Raw genomic sequence first — 25,971 nt, 5'->3', positions numbered from 1 at the left:
AGAAATCTTTAATTTTGTTATGGCTACAGGCAATAGTTATAATTGGGCCACCTGAGAATATAATTCATTCAACTATTAGCAGAAAAAAAAAATCAAAGTACACTTTTTATAAGACACTCACTTGAGGAAGCAAAATACAACTTAAAGAAGAGAAAGACTGTGTGAAAAATGTTTTGCTTATAACTCTAAGTGTGTATATATTGGATTTTTGTAAAACATTAGAGGAATTGGAACATAAAGAGTTTTCCATATCCATCATTGTGGGTACACACAATGACTATAAAGTCATTTCTTTAACCATTGCATGAAAACTTGGCTTTCATGCTATACTTCTTTATGTGTATTGAGATAGAAGTGCACACAAATTACAGTAGCCCTAATGCTGAAATACCACTCCATAAGTAAAATGCCAACAATATTGTAAGAAAGCCCTTTGGAGACAAATGCATTTGCATTTCTTCTGTGTGAAGTTGATTTTGTGAATGTTTGTATGTAGAAATGTTATGATAATACTTGTGCCATTTTCTTAACCTAACTATCTGAATGGCAGCCCTGAAAATCTTTTGGTCTGAATGCCACCGCTCACCTGCTAATATTTCCCTAAAATTCTTAGCAAGTATTAGATTTCTAAAATTAAGCTAGCAGTTCTATGTATTATTAATACCTTTCTGTGCAGATATTGCTGACTCAGGGTATTATACATCAGTCTGCTATTTTTTATTAATGACTGATCTATAAAGTTGTGTAACTGTAGAAACCAACCTGTGTTGTCCTCAGATATCAACCAGCCAATGCCCCTTCCAAGGGCTAGGCTAGACTCTATGCAGAAATTATTTTAGCTGTCGTCCCTGAATGGTAGTCTGACTGACACAAGCAGGTTTATGTACTAAGTTCTAGTAATGCACCTTTGCACTAATCCAGTTTTGCAAGCTTTAGCTTTTTTATTTACATAACTTACTGGTTTCAGCTATTACATAACTTATTGGTTTCAGCTATTAACTTGCAATGGAGGTAATTTTTCTTTTCAATTATCAAGTAAGTTGGTCATTAAACTTGGTCATTAAGATGTGAAGATTTTTAGGTTTTGTTGTTGAAAAAACTGATCAAACTCTTTAGATTAAAGCTGAATACTCATACACTGTGTAGAGCTGCATAAAACTTGCAGTTTAAGTGATGACTCTATTCTTGCTTTTCAGTATTGCTCTAGGTAACACAGACATTCTTGGCACATTTAAAATAGCTTTAGAGTCTGATCCTGATGCACCTGTAGGAGGAGTTTTGAATATCAGTATGAAAACTTAAAACTCTTGGCAATTTAGTGAAAGAGTATCCAATCCCAGAGAAGATTTCCAGGAACATGATATCAACTAAAGACAAGCTAAGGAAAAGTAACTAGGAAAGTCCTGCTTAGGAAAAGCCCCTATGCTTCTGTTTCTGTTCCTGAGTAGTGAATGAAGGTGTCAGTCTCATTAAAAATAAATGTCTGGTTTGGCTGATGGTTTCAAATGTAATCTCTAATTTACCTTAACAGGATTAGGAAAACTTGAATTCCTCCTTTGATTTTAATAAGATCTGTTGTAGGAACATAATGAAAACATTAGGTTAAAAAAAATCCCTTTGGAATAATTTTGTATCTTTTGAAATTCCTAATTTTAGAATCTAGAAATTAAAGAAAACAATGCTGCAATTATCACTAAACAAAATGACACAGCAAATTTAAAAGAAAAAAAATGAAATTACCTAATAACTATTCTTGCTTGCATTTTGGATTTTTCATGAAAACTTGTGGAAGGGGGCATAACATAAATTTCTGAAGATGTTCTGTGTCAGAAATCAGTAAATACTGGCAATGGGACTAGATGAGTAAATATAACATGCTAGATCAAAATATGAATAAATATTTTATTGTGAGTAGCTTTCAGTTTACTGTGAGCCTGAAAAAATTAGCTCATAAGTGTTGGTTACTTTATTCTAGGAAAAATATTTACAGATCGGTGGCGGTTTTCAGGCTTTCTGTTATGGGCAGACCATTTTACCTAAAGGAGAGTAAGAGTGTTCAGCACTGATTTCCCAGTTTTCTCAGTATTTCAGCCACATTTTGTGTGTATGTAGCAGAGTGATGATGAAAGTTCTCCAAAGAGGCACTCACAAAACCCTTTTGCCAGTGTACCATTTCACAGGGACTCGAAGGGTGTTCTTGTTCTTCTTTCCAAGATAAACTCCTAATTATCACATGAGAAATGTTCTCTAGCACAGATAATATTTAAATACTGTCTTCACAATCATACTGTCATTAAACAAAGAAGTTAAGGAGGTCCTACCTCAGATAAAATTTGTCACAAAGTCAAGTGCATTCTTGTGGGAAATAGGCGATATGTATTCAAGTGTCTTTAGGCAAAAAGTATTCAAAATGATGACTTCTATGTCATAATCTAGGCTCTAATTGAGTTAAAGGGAGATTATACCACTTAGTCTGCCATTTTCTGTAACCCATCTTGTCCTTAATTTTGTTTTTTCAGTCTGTTCCTTGGCCTGGTATAAATAGTTATTTCAGGGAGAAAAAGTAATTTTCAAACCAGTCTTTGTTGTTATTTTGGTTTTTCGTTTGATGACCAGGATTTGCAAAACCTATTACTTTCATTCTTAATGATACAGGCTGCATTCTCTCATTATGTGTTAAAATATAATTGAAGAGCTATTCAAATTCAGATGAATGATTATGTATTAGATAATCTAAGTAGTTTATCTGCAGACAGTAGTTTTTCTTTTGGCAACTCAAAAGATGAGGATTAATGAAATTTCTGTGAAAGAAAATATAGCATTTTACAGCATATGAAGATGCAGAGATTTTTAGTTTTTATTCATTGAACAAGAATGTTTAAGCTCAGAAGGGAAAATTGTTCTGTTTGTGTAATGAACTTATTTTGGGAATGACATTCTGCACTTTTGTTTTATCATCAGCCAGGCTGATCTTAACAAAGAGACAGAAGCTTGTGTTCTAATGGCTGGGCATAAGACTTCTTTTCGTCTTAATCCTACCACTAGGGAAATGATGACAATTATAGTAACAAAGTTGACTTAGATATTACTTTGCACATTCATTAACAAAGAATAAAATTTTATATCCTTTTTTCCTGTTTTTCAGATAGTACAGTTTTAGTCCAATAGTATGGAGAGTTTTAAATACTTAAAGTTTTTCATTGTTTTAGTGTCTGACCTGACTTCTCATGCTAAAGAAAAGGTATCAAGATCTTTAGATTGAGAATATTTTTTTTCTCATCTCTGGATCCAGGTTGGTTGTCCCACTGCCAAATTTTTTTTTCTCCTTCTTTTGTTGTGTAAACTTACATTGAATTTAGTTTAGCATAATTTTTAACTCCTTGATTTTTACTCTCAGGATTAAAAATATTTATATTTAACTTAAAGTTATATATATTCAATCATTTATCATGAAGCTTTGTAAGATATATTTTTCCTTTATCATGAGAGTAAACTCAGTTTTTCAGACTCAAAGTAATTTCTTTCTGTAAATGTTATGGTTCCAAATATATCCATAGGATTTGTCATTACTTTACTGTTTAACAACAAGTTATAACACAAGTTGTTGCCTAGGATCAAACTAATAATTTAAAATGTTAAAACAGTAAAAAATGGAGAAAAGCTTCTACTCTTCAGGCTTTGGTCATAAAACACGTGTTTTTGTCAGTGGCACTTCTGCAATGGTTTTATCTGCCTTCTTCATACTCATGTTTATTATGTAACTGTATTTGGCACTTGATGCCAAAAGCTTCCTTCTTCTTTTAGCAAAGTATTAATATCAAATAGCAAAAATTTTGATCTAATAATAACTGTGTCAAAAAAAAAAAAAAAAACAAAACAAAAAACTAGGACAAACAGTTAGAGGTGTTTTGCCATAGATTTCTTCATAGGTTTTTAGGACTAAAAGACACCATTGTAACATCCTCTGTCTTCCTAAGTGTCATGGGCCATGCCTAAGTGAGCCTGGTAGTAAATAAATCAGCTTAAACCTATCTAGGCTGTACCCTGTATTCATGTCCTGAGTCCAGTACATCACAGCATGGAGAGCGTTTACTACTTTCCTGTGTGTGAGCATCATCTTTGTAATGAATTCACCTTATTTGTTTCCTATAACAGAGAATATGCATATACCACTGGCTCTAAAGCCATGATATCCATGCTGTTCTAACAAATAATGCCCGACAGTAAGTGCTAAATCATAGTAACTTCTATGTACTAGCAATATTTGCAGCTTTCTAGTAGATAAATAATGCATCTTCTTCAAGCTTCCCATTAAGAAAGAGCAAAATAAGGCACTGTCAGTAGTAAGCCTCTTTGTTGTGGCTGAGTTAACCATTAAGAGGAGTTTCTGGTAGCGTGATAGATTCTGCCATGGGTCTCTGCAGCATAACTCTAATGAAAAGAGACTTTTGACTATTTTTTGGATAGGCATAAAGTAGCAAATTACTGCTACTTTGGGGATTCCTCCCTTCCAAGCAATATTTCTGTGAATTGTAGCTTACAATTTGCAAGTATGTATTCAGCTGTAAATATCAAATATTATGGGGGACTTGTGCTATCTCTGATTTCATTTTGCTATTTCTAAGTCACTTCTTGTTTTTCAGTACTGAAAGATGTTACTGTAACATAGCAATTTGCCAGAGAAGTACAGTTTGTGCTGTGAAGTTAAACCAGTTTTCTATCCAAGTCAGTCTCAGCTAGATGAAACTTCCAATGAAGATTGAGTATTTCTATTATCAAAGTAGAAGAACTGGGTATTAAACCTTTCATTTATCCTTGTCATTGGGTGCAATCACTGTTCAGATGGAAGCTCTCCTTGTTATCTTTTAAGGACAAAAATATTATTAGATACTGTGGTTACCGTGCTTTAAAATATTTTTTGCAAGACAGATCTTTGTAATGGTAGTAAATGTTTCAGTCTGGCTTTTTATTTTTGGCCTTGAAAGTGGAACACTTGAGGGAAGAAAAGCAAACAATGCCATCAGTTGTACATGCTACTGATTGAGGTGATTCAGTAACTGTAGTATTAATGCATTTTAAAATGCCCAATTATTTAGCAAAGATTTCAAAGTGCGCCAACTAGAAGTTGTGGTTCTTAGGTTAATCTTTTATTTGTCTAAAGGCTGAAGAAAGCTGTTTACCTCTATTATATGAACTGCAATCATCTTTAAAAGAATTGACAAATTAGTCCCCTCACATCACTGGAGTTGTAAGGGTGTTAGGTTCAGCTGGGTTTGTCTGATTACCTTGTCTTATGAAGAATAAAGGTGCTAACTTTAGTAAAGGTCTCAAATTTAAGAGGGACATCCCAGACCAAATCATCTTTATGTTTTAATTATGTTTTAAGTATGTTTTAATTATTGATTCCAATTCTGCAGTGTTATCCTCACAAAAGAAGGCTAAAATAAAATCTTCTGCCAGTGATGTATGTGAATACATGCAGGACTTTTACCTTTTGGAAAAAGGGACATAAAGACATAAAGGAGTAATTGATCTATCTGCAGCATAGAATAGTTTGCATTTTTTCCCCATCTTTAGTCATGTTATCTATTACTTTTCATTGCAGACCTGTTGATAGCAGCCATACAGTGCAAGTTCATTTCAGTAAAGTTAATTGTGGAGTTACTCCTTAACATTTTTAAATGTCTCCCAAACTGTACCATAAATTAATTAATAGATGTAATCTATTTTCATTTGCCAAAGCCAAAAAAAAAAAAAATCTCAAATCTTTGGCTTTTTGCCAAAGCCAAAAAAATCTCAGACTCAAGCAAAGTCTGCTTGAGCAACTTTGAGTAGTAAGTAAGTAAGTAAGTAGCTTCTATTTCAAGTTAGAAATCTATTACTCTGGGCAGCATTTTGTTTAACCAGAATGATAAAACTTCTTCCTTTACAATGAAATCATAGCATGGGGTTTGATTTTGGTTTTTTTCATTCTCTAAGTAGACATTACATTCTGTATACTTATTTTGTGATTAATGCACCCAAACCTATAGTATCAATGAGGAGCCCCATCCTGGAAGGCTGCCCAGGAGTCCAAAGCTTCTCCGTTCATCTGGCTTGCCTAATGTTACCTTTTTCATTCACTTTCTGCACATCACAGGTTCTGTTCTTCTGTTGCAGGTGAACGAGGCCACAGTGGAGCAGCTGGTGCAGCAATATCCACATATAACCTTCAGTACTGTGCTGCAGGATTGCAAGAGAACACTGGAGCGGGCTTATCAAATGGGCTGGACACCCAATATGTCTTCTGGCTCCTAACTTTCTGTACCAACATGTTCCATTCTGCTGCATTCGGTAGATCTAATGGGGATTGCAGAAGGGTTTATAACCTTTCATATGATGCAATATAGTTGTGAGTTTACAGAGGTTACAGTAAAATGGCAAAAGCTGTACACTGACTTTAACGTACTGTACAACTAAGTACAAATATTGAAGCAAAACTTTAGAAATTTATTGTGGTTTTGTTTGCATAAAAGTGATAAAAGCCTTTGGCAAATTTCTTGAAGTGGATTCTTACTAGTTCTCTGGATAGTTTGAGTTGTAGATGTTAAGCTTGTTTTCCTCTGTTTACTTTGCCTTGGTTATGTGTGTTTCCTTTGATCTGTAAATGGTAACTCAGTGCTAGCACCAGTGCAAGTTGATCAACAGAGGCATGTGTTGAAACTGGGAACTAAACTTGATGCTTTTTTTTACTAAAGCTATGCCAGAGGTTTTAAGATCCAGAGTAAAAAGAAAATCTACAGTGAATTACCATTTTCTTATCAACATCTTCCTTTTTTTTTCTTTAAATATAAAAAGCTGTAGTGATATTAAAATCTTTCCACCTTGATATTTTAATAATGAATAACACTGCTTACCCTAACAATAATAATGAGCTACACTTCATGAAGACAAGAATAGCTGAATACACCAACTATCAGAAATAAGTTGGTGATTATTATTATATTTGGCTGAAAAATGTTATGTCTTTTGTAAATGAACTTGTCTCCTCTGAATATGCTGTTCTGTTGATGAATTGGAAAATTCAAATGAATGGGTCTAAGTCAATAACAGGATCCCTCTCATTTCCTGTGTGGTTTTATTTTAGAATGGATCTTCCAATGCAAATAGTGATTACCTTGAGAAGGCCATCTAAACATGAGTTCCATCATGGGTATTTTTGGTAGGATCAGATGCTTCTTAATATAGTGTGTGCAAGGAGATATCCAAGTTAAACACATAAAATGATTAATTTTCTTTGTGGGACTGTTATGGTTTAACGCCAAACAGCAACCAAGTACCACACAGCCTCTCACTCTCTCTCTCACATTGCATTCTAAGGAGTTAAATTTGAGCAGGGAATTGTGAAAAATACAGACATTGCAGCTTCAATTTGGAGTTGCCTTAACCTTTAGAGTATTACCATTTGGTTAAGAATGTTGTCAGGTATGTAACACTGGATATTTGTTTTTAAAAGGTTACAGCATTTAAATCCAAACTATGAAATGCTAAAGCTTCAGCTGAAAAGTTGCCATTATTGTCAAAATGTTTTGCTAATCCAGAAGGCCTAATCCAGCATAACATAGAAGCTTGTTTAGTATGGCTGTATAACCCTGTAAACCTATTTGTTGATTTCCATAGCATAATTTTTTACAACAGAAACATCAGCTCACGTTACTTCCAGTGAGGATGTTGAATGTTTTCTTATTAGATTTTCAAAATGGGGATGAACTAATTTCTCTGGAAAAAAATATATCTTAAAGATTTTGTTTCTAAAATAAGTGGTAAATACTTGTGAACATGTGTAATGCTATGCTGTTTATTTACTCCTAAATGGCAACAATATTTTATTGGTGAATTATATTGCAGATATAGTACAGAATCTTAGTCAATTTTCTTTTAATGTCTCTTTATGAGTGCATTAAAACTATTCACACAATTTGCAAGTTTCTATTTTTTTGTGAGACCTTTGATCTTGCAATAAATTTTGTTAAAATAAGAAAGATGTGATGTTTTCTGTTTATCTGTGCTGCTAACTGTACTTAGACTGCACTAACAGAGAGTGAATTATTGAATAGATAGAACTCATCTGGACATGATCCTTAGTGAACTAGCCCTGCTGTGACTGACAGAGTTTAATTAGATGACATCCATAGATCTTTTTCCATCTAAAATGTATTGTAACTCTACATATTTTTAAAATATTATGGGTCTGGTTGGTCATCTTTATTCACTTCAGTCATATAAGTGACTTCCAGTAGTTTTGCCTTTTACTGACTACTCATCTCTCAGTTTTATGAACATACTGATCTATAGATCTCACCATGACTAATTAATTTTAGTTTTATGGACTCTAGATGGAAATATGTTTTTCTAATTGCAGTGTTGACACAGATAGTTCCTTGATTTCCTTATATTAATAGTTTCCAAAGTAGTTTTAGAGGAATAAATAATACTGCACACTCATCTTTGACATGTCATACAGGGAAAATATCATTATGGTGGAAGAAAAGGTATTGCCTCTTGTAAAAATAAAAATTATCCCTGCTTTCTCATATGTGAAACTTAGAGTGAACTGAAAAACTCTTAGGTGGCTTGTGGATTCTCTAGGTCCAAAAAGCCTCCTTTACTAGAAAAAAAATGTCCTTTTTTCCTTCAAATTCTTTGTGGGAACCTGTTTTTAAGATAGGGTAACCTGTGGCTCAGCATGTTCTTATCAGAAACGTTTCTAGGATGGGCTTGTTCAGCCTGCAGGAAGGGCTGAGACAGACTCTTAAATGTTTTCTGAATTAAGGGGCAGGTGGTTGTAGGAGAAAGAAAGATAATGTTTCTTTTCAGTCATTCACTCTTTAAATCCAGCTGTAATTAAGGCTTAAAGCAAACTCAGATAGTTCACCTGGTGGTCATTCCACCCATGTCTCACCACCTAAAGGCTATGTGGCGGAGAGTGTTCGTGTGCAATTTGTCTCATCGGGGGAATGGCTACTGTGATGTTTCTCATGCAGGTTTAAAGTCACTTTGCCCAGGCTCCCAGATTAGTGGAAAATTTAGTGAAATGCCAAATCCAAGATGGCATACCTCCCTTGTTAGCAGGTGCTCTGTGCAGTACTAGGCATATTCTAGGAGTCTTTGAACAGGGACAAAGTGTGTTTCTCTCAAAAATACTGAAACTGTGTAGTTGAGCCAGTTCATCCCATCAGTATGATGAGTATCTTCAGGTTTACATGTGAATGTCCTGATACCCCAGGTGGGAGTTTTACACCTGAGCCAGTTGTGCAGAGAAGGATACGGGCATGGTAAAAAGTTTATCCCACCTCACATGATCTGCTTATTATCAGCCTTCTCTGTTACCTGGCTCAAAACCCAGCTTGCTGCCAAACAAAAGTTGGTTTGTTGTGGCCATCCTCCACTGGTGGTCATCCTCTACTTGCTCACCCCCTCTGCAGCTTGGCTGTTCTTAGGCAGATCAGAGATTTTGCTACCACACCCCCAAACGTTCACCTCCCCACTTTGGTTTGGGGTGCAAATCTGCCCCCAGCAAATCATGTGCTGCTTTTGCCTGTGGCTAATTGAGTCATTAACCTTTAGCATTTTGGTCCCTCACGCTCCCCAGCAAAGGACACACATGGACCTGTTAGAGCTAGTCCAGAGGAGGCCGCCCGGATGATGAGAGGGATGGGGCACCTCTACTTTGAGGAAAGACTGAGAGAATTGGGATGGCTCAACCAGAACCCTTCCAGTGACTAAAGGGAGCCCACAAAAAGCAGAAGAATTTCTACAAGATCATGTAGTGACAGGTCAAGGGAAGTAGTTTCCAACTGAAGGACAGTAGGTGTAGATTAGATACAAAGAAGAAATTCTTTACTGTTAGGGTGATGAAGCACCAGAACAGGATGGCCTGAGCAGCTGTGGATGCCACATCAAAGGGGTATCAAGGTCAAGATGGAGTTCTGGGCAACTTGGTCTCTGCCAGTGTCAGAGGGATTGGAACCAAGTGATCTTTAAGGCCTGGTCTAACCCAAGATATTATTTGATTCTATGAAAACAAGTTTTAATCCCTTTTAAATGAGAAAATAGTCCTACTAAGAATAATTAACAGTTAATTTTTTTGGGCTCTCAGCTGGGCTCCTCATGAGCTCAATGATGTCCACTCAGATTATCAAGATAAATACGGCCTTGGTGATTCTTCATAAACTGTAGTGTTGACCGGAGCAAAATCAAGAGAAGCAGCAGGTCACATACACTTCGGTTATGTGAAAACAGAAGCCCAAAGCAAGCTTTCTTCAGGTCGTGGGATCTTGAACAAGGAAAGGAAAAGGACTGTTACATCTAATAAATAATTAGGATATGATAGGACAGGACAGGACAGGATACACTATTTCTGAGGCACCTGCAGTGCCCAACTAGTCCAACTATCTGACAGTGCTGAGCAGCAAAGGGCATCATCCAAAAGCCTCTTGAACACTGACAGGCTTGGGGCATTGATCATCTGCCCAGAAAGCCTGTTCCTGTGCTTGACGACCCTCTCAGTAAAGAAATGGTTATTAACAAAATAATGCTTTGCAAAACAACAATGGTAAGAGCATGCATGAAAAGAATATGGTGATACCTGACCTTGTAAACATTCAGATTTGTATTTTAAAGCAGGTGAGGGTTTATGCTGCTTATTTATGAAACCCCATATTAACACAGAGTAACTTTAAAGCAGATCCATTTAAAGAGTCCATTACAATAAAATATTTAAAACTATGTTAACTTGCCTCCTGTAATTTTTTTCTGACAGCTTTCCCCCTGAGTAATCTGTGATATTGGCAGTATATAGATGACTGAGATTTTTATTTAAAGTTCTGGTATACTTAGAAGCAGAGATGTGAAGGTTTTTTTTTCAAAGTTTTTTTTTCAAACCACAGACACCCTGGGAGATGCTCCAAGCTTGAGCGTGTGGAATCTACCATAGATTGGCACCACTGAAAAACCAAATAATTCTTTGTGATAATAGCTGTGCTCTGCCAGTCTAAACAGGGTAGGCACATGCTGCATCTTCACATCTGTTAAAAAGAAACTGAGGCAAAAACTCTTTATGTTTAGGGTTGGGTTTTTTGTAAAGGCTGTCAGGATTATATAAGGTAAATCCTAGTGTTTCAGCTTTATAAATTTTTTGCTAATGGATTGTGTTTCAGGTTTATTTGGGGGCAAAAGTCAAGAAAAATAGCGAGCTGAACTGTTTCCTTTTCAATATTTAGGCAGATCTTTCTACATACAGCTGATAAAAAGTGTTTGCGTTTAAATTAATGTTAGAAGTCTTAAAATGAAAAATTTTACCATGAGTATTATTGGGCATTTCCAGCTGCTGTGAAGTTATAAAGACTTCTGGACTAAAAATTTCATAATCTAATGCTTTCATCATGTACCCTATTGCAAAATACTTCAGCGTTTGGTGTTTTCAAAATACCAACTTTTAGAGAAAGCTGCAAGAATATTTTCAGCAGCACTAAATCCCAGTGCACACAGTTAACTTGTCCCAGGTGCCTTGCTTTGGCTTCTCCTTGAACCAAGATCAACATCTCAGTTCTTACTTTTGAAGGACTAAAAGGTTGCCTTTGTGCTATTGTTTTAATCTCTGTTCACCTCTCCCGGCCACATTATTAGAGTCATGGTCTCTGAAGAAATATAAACTAAACTCTGCTGTAAGAGATGGGTATTTTTTTTCTCTAAAATAGGCAGTAATATTTATACACAAAACAAAATGCTTCATATCCTTCTTTCCTTGAAGAAGAATGAGAAACAAATGTAGTGAATGTTAATCACCTTGCCTGAGTCTTTCACATGTGTTCAAATATTGAGGTCAATGAGAAACCTAGAAATAGAAAAAAAAATTCCTGAAGAGAAACAAAGCAAGGATTTGCTTCTTGGTTAGGGAGCAAATAAACCTGGAAATCTTTAATAATAACAAAAAAGGTTGTAGCTAATGCAAAATTGCTTTTAATTGACCCTGTTGAAATTTGATATGAAGTCCAAAGTCCAAATGCTTTCATGATCTTCTCAATGGTAACAATGGAAGGGTTTGTTCATTATATGTTGCTTTCACTAGGCATTGCATTTTCCAGGACATGGCATTCTTTTCTGTGGCTGCACTTCTCCTGGTAGCAAGAGCTATGCCAGGAGCACTGCTGGACTCTCAGGTCACTCTGACTGTCGCTGGAATGCTCTTGGTCTTGTGGGTCTAAAAATGTCTAATGATGCCCAGTATCCATCTCCTTAGGTTCCCTGAATACAGCTGTAACTTCCTGAAGGAAGGAAGGTTGAATGGCACAGACATGAGTTGTCCCATGTCTGTCAGCCTCAGCACTAGAGAGCTATCCTGGGCAAGTTCAGTCTGCTCACAGACATAGCCCCGTGGCTCATCTGGTGTTTGCAGGGTGTGGTTATCAGAAGCTGCTTCTCAGTGTCATGGGTCCCAACTCACAGCCCTGCTCCTGCCCAGCACTGTACCCCAGAGCCCCTTGCTGCTGCAGTGGATCTCTCTCGCTCTGTGCAGGGCAGCAGTCCTTTCCAGCGCTCCAGTGGAGCAGAGGCCAGCGAAAGCCCCTCGCCCAACCAGATGCTGTGGGCCAGCTGCACCCTCAACACACAGGTCCCTCCTTCCTCTCTCCCTGGCTGCCAGGCAGTCAAGGGGGCCTGTGAGATGGGACAAGGCGGGAAAGGTTCTGAGCCGGGCTGACAGGGATACAGTGGGTACAGTGCTGAGGAGGCGATGTCACCATGAGGGTTACTGGGTCCTTACAGAGCAGGAAATGCTGACAAAGAAACCTACAGCTTTATCCCCACAGCTTGTTCATGAGTTGAGCTTTCCTGCTGTAGACCAGACTTTGTCACCAATCCCCTTTAGAGTCTGAATGAATCACTACTTTTTAGCAAAGTTTTCTGAACATAGAACTTAAATTAAGGAATATTTCTGCATTTAGTTCTTTCTGCAACACAACAGATATTGAAGTTATTTTGCTAGCATAAAGAGCAAATGACCTGCTGACCGTTCTGTTGGAATATATGCCATATCCTTTATACTGTCTTGTATGTGGCTTCAGAAACAGTTAACAGCAGGAACATTACTTGTATTGCATTAGCTAGAGATAGGAGAATAACACATTTATGGATCAGTGTAATCCAGTCATTGGTTTATGGATGCAAAGTCCTTCAGGGACTGTCACAAATTCCCAGCTGTCTGTAAGAGCTAGATTTTGCAATTGCATCTCTGAGCTATCTGCAAGGCATGTAAAATCATATATATCCTGTAAAATCATATACATCCAGGCAGCTCTCTGTGACTTTGCATCTGCAAAGGATTGAGAACTATTCCAGCAAGGATGTGCAGTAAATTAAGCTCAAGAAATTTCCCTGTGAAAAAATTGCCTCTGAAAAATAAGTATTTTGGGTCAATCTTCCATGGGTGGAAATCTCCTTAGCAGAGGTAGGTTTGAGCAAATGCAGACAACTGTTAAATATGGAAACTATTACTAGCCCTCAGAAACTTATTTTTTCCACCTTTATATGTTTGTGCCTGTACTCATAAATTTTTCAATGAAGTTTTGTTGATATTCTGGAAAACTGGAGAGAAATATCACATCTGAATCCATTATAAAAATACACACATCCACAGACCAAAAAAAAAAAAAAAAAACAACAACAAAAAAAAAAAAAAAAACAAACAAACAAAAAAAAAAAAAACAAAGCACAAAACCCACCAAAGCTATCATTATAATTTAAATTTTCTTAAATGTTCTATAGTACAATGTATCATGGCATAAAGATAAGATCTGGTACTTGGCAGAAACAAAGATGCCTTGGATAGGATCTATGTAGGATCTTTGCCAACATGACAGAATATGTTCGGGAAGTAGCAATGGCAACAATAAAGGAAGAGAAATTTTCTGTAAGATCAGCACATTTCTTCGTTTCTAGTCTGGGAAATTGCCCTTTATGCCTAGGAGAGGATAAAATTGTACTGCCATAGTGTGAACATGTGAGAATAAGAGAAATAGATGAATGGGAAACAAACAAATAAACCCCACCCTTGATAGAGATAGTGATTAAAGGGTAATTTTATGCATCATCAGGATATAATAGACAAGAACCACAGGTATAAGAGAAAGGGTAAGAATTTCAAAAGCCTCTTCATTTAGATGAGTAAGGCCTTGGGGCATATTGGAAATTTAACAGGAGGTGACCATATACTGTTATGATAAAGGCCACAGAAACGCCTGTCTTGTAAGTCAAGCTTGCATAAATAAAAGCAAAAAGAATAACTTCCTTGCTTCATGTGCATCTGTCCTTCCCTCACCTTGTTTGTTGCTGTCTAATAAAGGGAAAAGTATTTTCTCCTGACAGAAAACACCGGTGAAATAAATGAGAAACAAGTGATTTGTAGATTGTGCTTCCTTTTAGGATGTCTGCAAAACCACCAGCCTAACTTGCTGGCAGCTACATTTCAATGCCTTTTTAATGTGTTGACTTGCCTAGACTCACCCCTGAAGTATTTTTTTAACCACAGTCTTCAAGGCTCAGTTAAACTTGCTTCTGAAACCATTGATACTGCACTAGCATTTTTATATCAGTTAGCTAAAACATACTGTCGAGGCCACTTTACTGTCATTATAGTGGTCTATGTTCTTATAGATGTGTTAGTGAGATTTATCATGTAGTTACACCTTGTTCTTGACCCTTTGCTTAGAAGATACTTAGTGTTTAATACGAAGTACTCAGTATTAATATTTGTACTAGCATCAGTAGTAGGGCTAATACTCAGTAACACTGAATCTCCTTTGTAGCTGAAGGAACAAAACATAAAGATCTACCAAAAGCTTCCATAAAAGAGTAGAACTGCTACCCTTCTAATTTTGAGCAAACTTTGTCTTTGTTGTCTTAAGTAAGAGTGCCCATAGATGTACAGGGCATCTCTGAAAATTGTTACCTATTGTAGTCTCCAAGTAAGCCACATACAGGAGCTGGCAGCTGAATCACTAGCCATAATGTGCCACCTCTGCTCTTGGATCAAGGGGTCAGGCTTGAGGGAGTTGCTGAGGGCTAACCATTCAACGACCCTTCAAAATTGAGATGTGGATTTGGGCCCCCTTGGCCTCAGTTACAGTCTTAAAACTGACCTCCATACTAACTAGGTCAGAATTTGCCCTTTTAAGTTAGATAGTCTGAGCTGAGGAACTACCTAAAAATCCACAAACTTAGGTTGTCTACTATTGAGTCTAACCTGAGTTACATCAATTTCTGCAGAGTCCAAGGAAGCTGAAATTTTAAAAAAAGCATAGCTTATATAAAGTTCTTGTTGGGGAAAAGAGCAACAAGGTCTTTCTCAGGTCGGTCAGAAAGTGAGAAAAGAGTTAATACTACTTTTTAACAAGTTTCCAAAGAGATTTAACAGTGGCTCATACAAAAAGAAAAGCCTTTTACAAATTACTGCACTGCTAAAATAGAGCTGTCTCTGATAGTAGTGCAGACATGGTTATGAAGTAGATATTTAATGTAAATTACAGTTAACCTTTACCTTAAATCTTCAAACTGAGAACACAGAATTCATCAAGACAGAACTTTTGCAGTTGGTTGCATTTTGTTTTATCAAGAGCAGTCGACACTGTAACAATATTAATACTTCCAACAAAACTGACAAGAAACCTTCAGAATTTGATGCCTTTGTATTTTAAGTGGTTACAGAAGTAAACCTTCTTTCCCCAGTATGTTCTAACAAGAATCTAAAATATCACTTGGTCCCTTCTGAATGAAAAAATAAGCTGTTTGCTTCTGCTCTCTTCCTAGATGCAATTATTTCTCCATGTGCACTTTTCTTCCCCCACCCCCCCAAAAAAATCACTATCATTCATCATGGTATTTCATTCTTCATTCTTTACTACACAAAATGAATGCTGGTCTCTCACCTTCAATCTGTTTAATAGAAAAATCAAACTATAAAATGGAAAACCAGCAAAGAACCTGCAACAGATCCTCATTCCACTGAAGTCAACAAGAACAAGACACGGCAGCAGCAAGATACATCACATAATCCGCACCTACTCCAAATGAATAGCAGACAGACTACTGTGGCTACTGCGACATTCTTTATGAGCTTGCTATTAACAGAATGCATTTAGGGAAAATGAACCTATTAGATAATATTTCTGGGCATTTGCCAGACTGTAACACCCATCAATCTCAATAATTCTTGGCACTTGAATTTAGTTGATAGGCTGCATTTCTGCTGCTCTTTCTTCTCAGTTTAAAAGTCCTTCACTTCAGACCTCGAATATAACAGATCTGGGGGAAAATTAGTCTTTTATTTCAATGATGCATTTAATAAAATTATGAAGACAGAAAATCTGAAATTCTCTTTGGCCATCTGCAGTTCCATCTCTCCCTCTTAAGTTTTGCTCTATCTTCAAAGTCAAACTTCTTTCATCCCTTGCATTATTTAGCATCTTCCCTTCCTATCCTATTCCCACTCCACTTTCCAAAGGAAAAAATAATGACATTTAGGGTCAGTTCAGTACAGTTGCATATCTTCCATTTTGAATACTTCTCTGTTTCACTTTGTGGCCCGTGGCTGTGAAAAGTGGCAGAGTTTCATGTTCCTAATAGAGTAAAAATTATGGTGTGCTGCTTTTTGCTACCATTTCTTCATTCCCCTAAACCAGAAAAACAATAGACCTTTGCCTCAGAGAAATTATCACAGAGATTAATTTGGTGACACGTAACAAGATGAGCAATTTTCTTTTTTAACCTGGCAAACCTTATTTATTTCCAATCAAAATTTTTAACTGATCTTTCTGTAGCATTTACACTGACAAGCAAGTGGGCTTTTAATAATTTACCCATGTTGCTGCAAAGAGGCGGGGAAGGACTGCAAGTTTAAAACACGAAGGAGAAAAGTTAATTTAAAGTGATGTTTGGTAAAAAGTCCCCTTTGAGATCCTGTTGTGTAATTGAACAGATTAAGAGAGCTGACAGTAACTTCACGGTATGCCTAAGTGGAGGTCTCTACGGGTCAACTCTCGGATCTTGTGCCGACACGTTAAACAAGTTTGTCAATTTTCCATCAGATTGATTTTTCTCACAGGTCTGGAAGCCTCGTCTCATTTCATCTTATTTCCACAGGGGTCCTTAACATTGCAAACTGCCATTTACTTTTGTCTCAAAGTGTGAGGAATGATTTTTATCTGTGAGTGGCAATCACGGCAGGCAGCTCCAGCACTGCTTATAATGTTGCACATTGTCCTCCCTCACCAACTGGGGTTTCTTTTGTGTTTTTCCCCTCTTTGGGAATGATGTGGATTTTTAGAATACATTCAAAATAATTATTAACAGAATGTACTTAGGGCAGATGTCTGTAGTCTCTGAAGTGAATAAAAAAAGCAACAGAAACCGTGGGGTTTTTTCTTTGCAGTTTTCAGCATAATGAGAGGTCAGCTTGAGAAAATATGATGTCTCTGGGAAGGTCACAGGGAAGAGTATTAACCTCTCTTTACATTTCCATGTCTATTATCCCCTCCTGTTAATGTCAAGGGAAGTTATGTGCACAAAATAGAGAGCATGCTTCTGAATAGGTGAATGCTGCTGAAGATTATAATGATATATATTTGAATTAATTGCACTAATTACAGGAATCTACTTTTACTCCACACCAAGTTAAATAAGTGCAAAATTTTTCTGAAAGCCTGATGGTATTCTCAGATGGGTTGTACAAACATGCAGTCCCCTTGACACAAATTAAGCTACTAGGAACTTAACCACCTGGTTGACCTAATGACCTTTTCATGAAAGAAGACTGCCATTTAGATCAGTGGTATGAGAATCAAATCAGGACACTCCAAGCCCCATGTTTTCTATTGCCTCCACCTCTGGTAGTCCTTTTCACTTGTGAAAACTGGCTGTGGTCAATCATTAAACTCATAATTATTCTCATATTCTTTGTAAGAATTTCTCACAAACATCAGCATCTAAGACAGACACAAATTAATGAACCCAGTTCTGAATTTCCCTGGTGCTAGCTACATTGTCTTGCTAAAACCATGGAAAGATTCATCATCCCTTCTTTTGGAAGGATGTACTATGTCCAATTTTTAATACAAATGCAAATAAGCTTCAATAATTTTTCTCCAAAATGTGATATACTCAACCTAATTAAGTGATCAAAGACAATGTAGAAGTACCAAATAATTTGGTAATAAGCAATTCATCACTGTTGTAAAATATTTGCCATAATTTTGAAATCTCTGTATAAAAATATGAAGAGAAAGAAAAAAAACAAACCCCCCCCCCCAAAAAAAAAAAAAAAAAACAAAAAACCAAAAAAACCAAACAAAAAACCCAGCAAAACAGACCTTGTAGTGATGATTTTTGCTGCTACTATGACTGGACAGGAAAGGAATTGGAACTGCTGAACTGGTGGTCCATGGGGCACTTCCAAGCCAGGAGGAAGCACTGGATGCCAGCCCAGCCCTACACAGCTGGCATGGGAGACAGCAGTCCCTGATGGGCCAGGTGTGCAGGCAGCTGTGCTGCTCACAGACTGCGGGAGTGGAGGGGGGTGGGAGGGGGTGGGTGGGCAGGGAAAGGGATGGATAACCCAGGAAAGCCCCTGGGAGCCTCACAGCTGGAGCCATATCAGGGTGATTCTTTACTCAGACTGTGGAAGGGGTGGTGCAGACCTGACCACCACCTGTGAAGAGCATGGAGGGGAGGATGGAGAGATGCTCTTGGGGTCAGTCCATGCTGGGTGGAGGTAGGGAGGCCAGGCCAGAGGCTTAAGAGCCAGGGTCACAATGAGGAAGTGAGGAGATGGGAAAGAGCAGGGTATTGAGTGTTTCTGCCCTCCCTTCTGCCTTCCCTTCTTTCTTATTGAACTTTTTGTGGATAGTAATGATCCAAGGGTGCTTTTACTGGGAGAGACAACAATATGCACAGTCCCAGATGTCCTTAAGGCATTTAATTGCCAGAGAGAAGTGTTAAAGAGAGAGTTAAGCTTAAAACTCTGCACTGCTTATCACACATTACAAAAGGAAAGAGATATCTAATACAGATTTTTATTAATTGTTATATCTGTACTTCCATTTTGTATTCCTCATTACTACTGACAGGTAAACCCCCAAATAAGAGCTGACCAAAATTCCTTCATTTCCATATTGTATCTGAGTTACTTGACCATAGTGAATAAGGGATGACTTGGTTGTGCCAATAGTTGTGTTCATGACAGTTCAGTTTGGTTTGCACAGGTTGGCTCAGCCTATTTAATTTTTTGACAAACTCTCTGGAGAGTCTCCTGGGTGAGCACTTCCTTATTGCCTTGCTGCAGCTTAATATCAAAACACACAGCAGCAGATTGTGTTAGTAGAAAGGCATGTAAACAAATATTTACAGGCTTTTGATCATGGCATAGGTGCCCAAACAACAGTGCCAAAAATGGTCATCTGTCAAAGAGGTGGTTTAGTGAGATGGCGTGAGACAGTTAAATGGGATTTAAAATAAAAATCCAGTTTTTTTCAGCTGTTATCAGTTTCTGTGTAAACACTTCCCGAAATCTGAGACTTCGCCTTATGAATGAGGCACCACTTCCACTGCATCCAGACTGGCAGAAGGACATGGCTCAGCACAGCAGACCCAGCTCTGCCAGCCCTCTTGGGAGTTTGGGTTCCCCAACCTGCCTTCCCTCTCCAGCCCACCTGGAAAAAAGCCCATTTCCCTGTGACCATGCAATGGCAGTAAGAAAACTCTCTGACCAGGCCCTGGTCTGCATTGTAAGAGCTAGTAATTTTTTTTCCATGTATATCCCTGAAAGAGAAAATCAGTCTTCTGGCTATTTAGGCACCTCAAACCCAGCACAAGAGTTTAAAAATCTTTTAAGTTCACTGCAAAGTTATCTTAATAGACACTTCTCACAATTAAATATTTTAGACATCTTACATTTTTCCCATAATTTCAACAATAATTAGATCACAATATGGATTAATTTCTTGTCACATCCAATTTTTTTGTTCAAGATGTTTTGAAGGAGTGAAACACAAATACAAGTTGCTGACATTTGTAAACTCTCCCTTTTGTTGTACGCACAAACATAAAATAGTTGACATTTGGCTCTTTCATCCTTTCTTCCCTGCTTGTTCAGTGCAAATGTTATCCAGACAGACGTGTTAAACAAATATCATAGTATCTACAAACAACGATATATAAATCTCATTGTCCTGGTCAACAGCTCAGGACTCAACTATCCTCCTAAGCCATTCTGATCTGCTAGTGACCTTGTGTTAATTACTCTCCTACAGTGTTACATGAAGGTCACTATACTTCCTAATCTCACACAATTTATTTATGTATAGGTACCAATACTTTATCAATAACATAAAGGTAATCTTTGAATTGTGTTTGTAACATTTTATGGGGTGGAATTGCACTAGTTTATAAACTACTTTGTGATTATTGTTTTCTGGTTACTGCATTTGTATGAATGTAAACAAGATATAATGAGTTTTTTCATCTGTCTTTTTGGGTTGGAATGGGGTGCTGAAACTGACAATTTTCTGATCAATGAGAACTACAATCTCTTTGAAAATGATCACAAGCTATGCCTGCTACAACTCCTTACTTCCTGACACAAGTGTACTTAGACATGTATTTCTTCAGAGTTTGTGTCTCTAGTGCTGCCATCTTTTAAATAATATTGCAAGAGGGTTGGCTAGTACTTAGAGTATGTCTGTCCTCTGCATTCATTGCTGAATACTAAATGTTCCAGTCTCTTAAAGCCCCTTAAAATGATGATACTGCTATATTTTTCACTTTAAGATTTCTGTTGGTATGTGAAAATGTGGATAACCAGAGAAGGCTTTGTACAATGGTCTCTGTGTTGGCTTCTCTAAGCACTGTCAATGCTCAGCATATCCCAGGATCAAACCCCTGATGAGAATGGAGTGAATTGATTCACTGTTTCCTGCTTTCTTATTGAATGCTTTTATATTCTTTCATAAACAAGTAAAACTCCAATCATACAAAATTAAGAGGTCATGGTGAAATGACCGAAGTAGCTAATTAGAAAAGCCACTGCATACTTTAAGGCTCTGATTCAGGGACATCTATCAATACTGTGGATACTGCTTAATCATGGAATCAATACTTCAAATTAAGCACACGTGCTCACCACTTGGCCAGGAGCTTATTTGCAATAGCATTTCCACAGTATTTAAGAACAAAGTATTATCTTGCTTGAAATGTTTTCTGATCACCTTAGTGCTCCAATCTCTACAGAGTTGCTTTCCCCTGAGGAACCTCAGAAGAATCTGAAGAGATTTCTACCAATTGTGATTTTGGAATGATTTTAGATAGGGGAAACATTTGTCAAAACATTAAACTGGGATCAAGTTTGCAAAACTTGGCTTCCAGACAACCTCTGTAACCAAGCACTGGCGACAATGGAGAGCACAAATAACAAAGCCTCAGCAGAGGTTTTGAGCCTCTGTTGAAATCTCACCTGCAAGTGCAAAAACTAACAGGCGAAAAAAAAATACCTACTAAAAACTAAAAATAGCTGACAATATTCCCCCAAACCTATGACAACAGAAAGAGTTTTGAATGCTGAGATTGACCTTTAGAGATTCCAAGCTGGTCCATGTTGCACTGAGGCTTTCTTCTTACATTTCCAGACTTTGGCAGCCTGCAATACCACACCTGCTGTTTATCCTGCAAGCTGGTGACCAAGCTGTTTGTGCCAGCCCACTGCATTTGCTGCATCCTGGTCTACCCTCGCGGCGATCAGGAATCTAAGGCACAGAAGTTTTACTGCACAAAGGGTAAGCAGAATGGAAACAAAAATTTTAAAAAAAATTGTGTATACATTTTCTAATTCTATGCTTTGATATTGATGCGACAAAAATTCTGCATATGATAAAATATTATTAAAATGAATACGTGGGAAGGTTTAAGGGGATAAACTTACACACTGAAGACAGGCTGAATGACTGATGTCTGAAATATTGAGCTACAATAGATAAGGATAACAGCAGTGGTAAAATAAATATTTAGACTACAGATGATGATGCTTGCTAGGAGAAAAACATTATTCTTATATCTCATAAGCTGCCTCCTTTTAATAAATTAATCTTTCCTCAGATGAAGTTGTGCATGGAAACTCTGTTTTCATGCAGTTTGGGTAATAGGTTTCATAGATGTCTGTAGGGCCATTACTCTTTCCAAGCAAGACAGTTCATTTCAAAGTGACCACAGCAGAGCTCACTTACCACCCACACTGTGCTTGCAGGATGCTTGCCAGCATGCTTGCTCTCAGTAGCCCGAAACTGGATCTCCACCTTCTGAAAACCAGGCTGTTTCTTCACATTTGCTCCAAAATTAGCAAGTGATTCATTCTGGCAGGCTAGCAATGACACCAGTCTGAGGACACCTGGAACAGCATCTTCTGGAGATAAATGCACACTATGTGTTAAACCTGAGTCATGATCTCACACCTCAGGTAGTATTAATGAAGAAAAAAATTAGGTTGAAGCCCATCCAGAAATACCAGTCCGTGAAAATCCATCTCTTGCTCATTTCTAGGAGCGCAGAGCTGTGATGAAGCCTTTAGCATGGCCTGGGAAGATGTCATCTTGTTGGCAGCCTTCCCCCACCACCCGTGGCCTCACCATTTGGAAGCAAGCTGTGAAGAGCCCATGGAGAGATGCTGTATCTGCTTGGTTATTATTAGTTTGTCTGGTACTGCTACTGTTGTATTCCTGGTATCTTTCCTCATGTTGCTGCACATGGTCACATGCTGGAATTTCAGTAGCGTGTGTCACTACACGCTCTGTGTGTGTAGTGACAGGGCAGGAGCTCTGGAACCACATACCAAGATCAGGTGCCCATGGGGCTCTGATGTACCAACCTTGCCTGGCTACCAAATGCACACTCCTCCTCACCAAGAGGATGTTGGTACCTAGTAAGAAGGAAAAGTGTTATGGATGGAGACAAAGACCGAGATCAGTCACCAGTCACTGTCAGAAACCAGCCAGGCACCACCTGGGGAAAATGACTTTAATTTCTTATGATTCAAGTAAGTTTGGAATGTGAGCAGTAAAGACAAAAACTAAAGCACCTTTCTCAGCTCACTCATTCACTGAGGCTCAACAAGTCTCCCTGTTTCCAGATTTCTTCACCCCTTCCCTACAGCCAGAGCAGGGGACGGGTAATGAATGTTGAGGTCAGGCGGGACAGTTCCTCTTTTTCCTTCTCAGATAACTTTTCACACCTTCTTTCTCAGGCAAGACTGGCCCAGGATGAGTTTTTCCAGCAGCCTAGCAGAGCACATAAGGAGGAGCCTGGTAATGGCACTGCTGGGGAAAGCAGCATGCCTTGCAGACAAAGACTTAATATGTGCCATTCCTAAGGCTTGATGGGAGCCTAAAAATGGATGTATGCACATTTCCTTCCCTTCTGGATTCTGCAGGGCTGTTTGCAAGCAGTTTGGAGAAGTTCATTTTCCCAGTGGGGAGCAGACTGCTGGCTAGTAATCAATAAAGCAATTCTTTAATATTCCTCTGACTGGGAAAAAAAAAAAAAAGTGTGTACTATAAATTTGTATTGAAAAGAAGCTGCCCCGCCCTCCTCTGAGGAAGAGCCTGCAATAGAGAAAGATGGATAAACAAATAATCCTCTGGTTTTAATGAACACATCTATTATATCAGCAATAGTTACGGCAACAGGAGTTATGTACTTTGAGACAGCATCTCTTGTGCCTTGTAAACACCTCAGCCTTCTGTCAGGGCCCCCACTGGGGCTATTTACAGCTTCAATATTACAAGGTAGCTACTCTCTAATTATACACAACTGGATTGGTTTCCACCACTCGGGTCCTTGGTTAACCCTTAATAATAATTAATTTTTTACTGTTACACTGTATATCAGCTTAAAACTTTCAAGATGCTAAGGTGCCCCAGTAGAGTAGAAAACCCATTAAGATATCAAGACATGCATGCTTTGCAACTTCTGTTTTCATTAGTGGCAAAAAACCCTACAGAAAGAAAAAACAAAATAAAAAGGGAGCAGCGCAAAGTCACTGAAACTGGGACTCTGAGCTTATACAACAACACTTGCATGGCAAGAGGCAAGAGGTCTGTTGTTCTCAGATACTTTCTTTTTATTTTTTTTTTTTTTTTTTACAAAGACCTGTGCTCAGGACTTGGTTCCAACATATGAGTATGTTAATCAGAGCTACATTAGTCAGTCAGTATGTGATGCACAAAACTTGCTCAGGTGATTGAATTTTCCTCAGTACTAAGCTTGGAGAGATTTTGTCTTATCAATGGGGGCTGCAGTTTTTATATAGGCTTTTATTTAAGTTTTCTTTTGAACAGCAACGGCCTGCTTAGAGCAGATGAGGTGAAAGGAAGGCAATATCCACTGGCAGTACAGCACAGTGCTTCACAGTGATGACCTTTGAACCAAATGATCAAAATTACTCTAGGACTTTCTACCTGACCTGCACCCAGGGAAAAAATAAAGGAAAAGGTGAAAGAGTGGGGAAAAATGGGAAAAAAATCCTCTTTTAATATTATTCTCCCAAAATTCCTCCCCTTTCTTCCCATAGCGTCTGATTAGAGCCATAGACTGGACTCTGCTTTCTTTGTCACATGTTGCAATCAAGCAAATCAGGGAATATGCATTTCTCTCAGTCCAGGAAATATTCAGGAATACAGAAGAACAGCTGGTGAGAAGTGAATGTGGAGCCATTTGACAGGAAGGAAGATCTACCCCTGAGAGCAATTCCAGAGGAAATAAACATCAAAATGAATGACTTGCAAGGCACTGTAACCTCATTTGTTGGCAAATTGAATACTCTTACCACACATAAATATTCTTGAGCAGAGATCTGATCTTGTGGGCTCCCAGCTATTAAAACAGTGCAGTTTTAACAGCATGCAAGGAAAGGTTGAACAAACATCTTAGCTGTAAAACTCATTAATGAGCCATCATAAAACAGTAAATTTGATAGTATAAATGCTAGAAAATCAAGTCAGGTCTCATTGTATTCACACATGGATGAACTGAGGAAATAGCAGGGAGAAGAGCACCCTAGATGAGGTGAAGTGACTCTGCTGGGTGAGCTGTGAAGGGACAGGATGCTCCTGCTTTTCAGAACCAGTCACAGGTGCTCTTCAGCAGAAGGTGCAGCGCCGATGCATTGCCCAAAGTTGAAAAGTTTGTAAGCAAACACACAGGCATTTGGGGGTGATCTCTCCTGCAGCTTGGTAAGCTGAGAGTACAACAGAGGGATAGTGACTTCTGCATTGAAAGCTGGAAGGAGGTGAAAGCAGATGGACTTGTAGATTCATAGCACTACACCCAGAGAGGGACTGTGGTAGATAACTGGAATGAGAGACTGCTGAAACAGACTCTCAGTTTCTCTTCCATGCGTCTTCAGGCTAAAGCTGACTAAATATGTTTTCCTGTATCATGTAAAGGGAAAGGCATTAAGAGGAAAACATCCTATTTAGGGTATTTTCAGGAAGACAAATACCGATTAAGAGTACAGTTTTATGAGTTCTGGGAGCCATTTCTAGAACTCTGTTTTAGCCAGGAAAATTATTACACTATTAAATAAGCCTCAGGGTATTCATACAAATTTGCTTTTCTTTCTTTACTTTTAAAGCTTCAACAACTGTAGCAGTGCATGTAGCATTGTGTGCCAGTCCTGCATGTCCATCATGCAATTTACATGATGCTTTTGTTGCATCCTCTCTCTTCAAACCCTCTCAAAAAAGGAGAGATGGCTGTGATTTCTTTAATGGTAAGGTTTCCTTACCATTAAAATTTATCAAAATGACTAAAACAAGGGTTTTTTTTCCTGTGGATGTGAGAACAGAGAAGGCTTATTGTCACATTATTAAAAGGCATATTTTTAGAGACCATAAACTG

The 25,971-nt window shown here is 37.9% G+C and overlaps 1 protein-coding gene across 1 annotated transcript in view; it reads left to right on the top strand.

Annotated features, from left to right (window-relative positions):
- The window catches only part of FBXL17 (F-box and leucine rich repeat protein 17), a 277,370-nt gene extending 269,353 nt beyond the window's left edge, over positions 1–8,017 (top strand). Inside the window, exon 9 of the mRNA XM_038123763.1 lies at positions 6,160–8,017. Within this exon, the coding sequence (XP_037979691.1) occupies positions 6,160–6,297 (138 nt within the window). The 3' untranslated portion in view covers positions 6,298–8,017. The remainder of the gene's footprint in view (positions 1–6,159) is intronic.
- The last annotated feature ends 17,954 nt before the right edge of the window (positions 8,018–25,971 follow it).

Source organism: Motacilla alba, chromosome Z, assembly GCF_015832195.1.
Source record: "Motacilla alba alba isolate MOTALB_02 chromosome Z, Motacilla_alba_V1.0_pri, whole genome shotgun sequence".
NCBI classification, from domain to species: Eukaryota; Metazoa; Chordata; class Aves; order Passeriformes; family Motacillidae; genus Motacilla; species Motacilla alba.
This window is presented reverse-complemented; position numbering and strand designations above follow the sequence as displayed.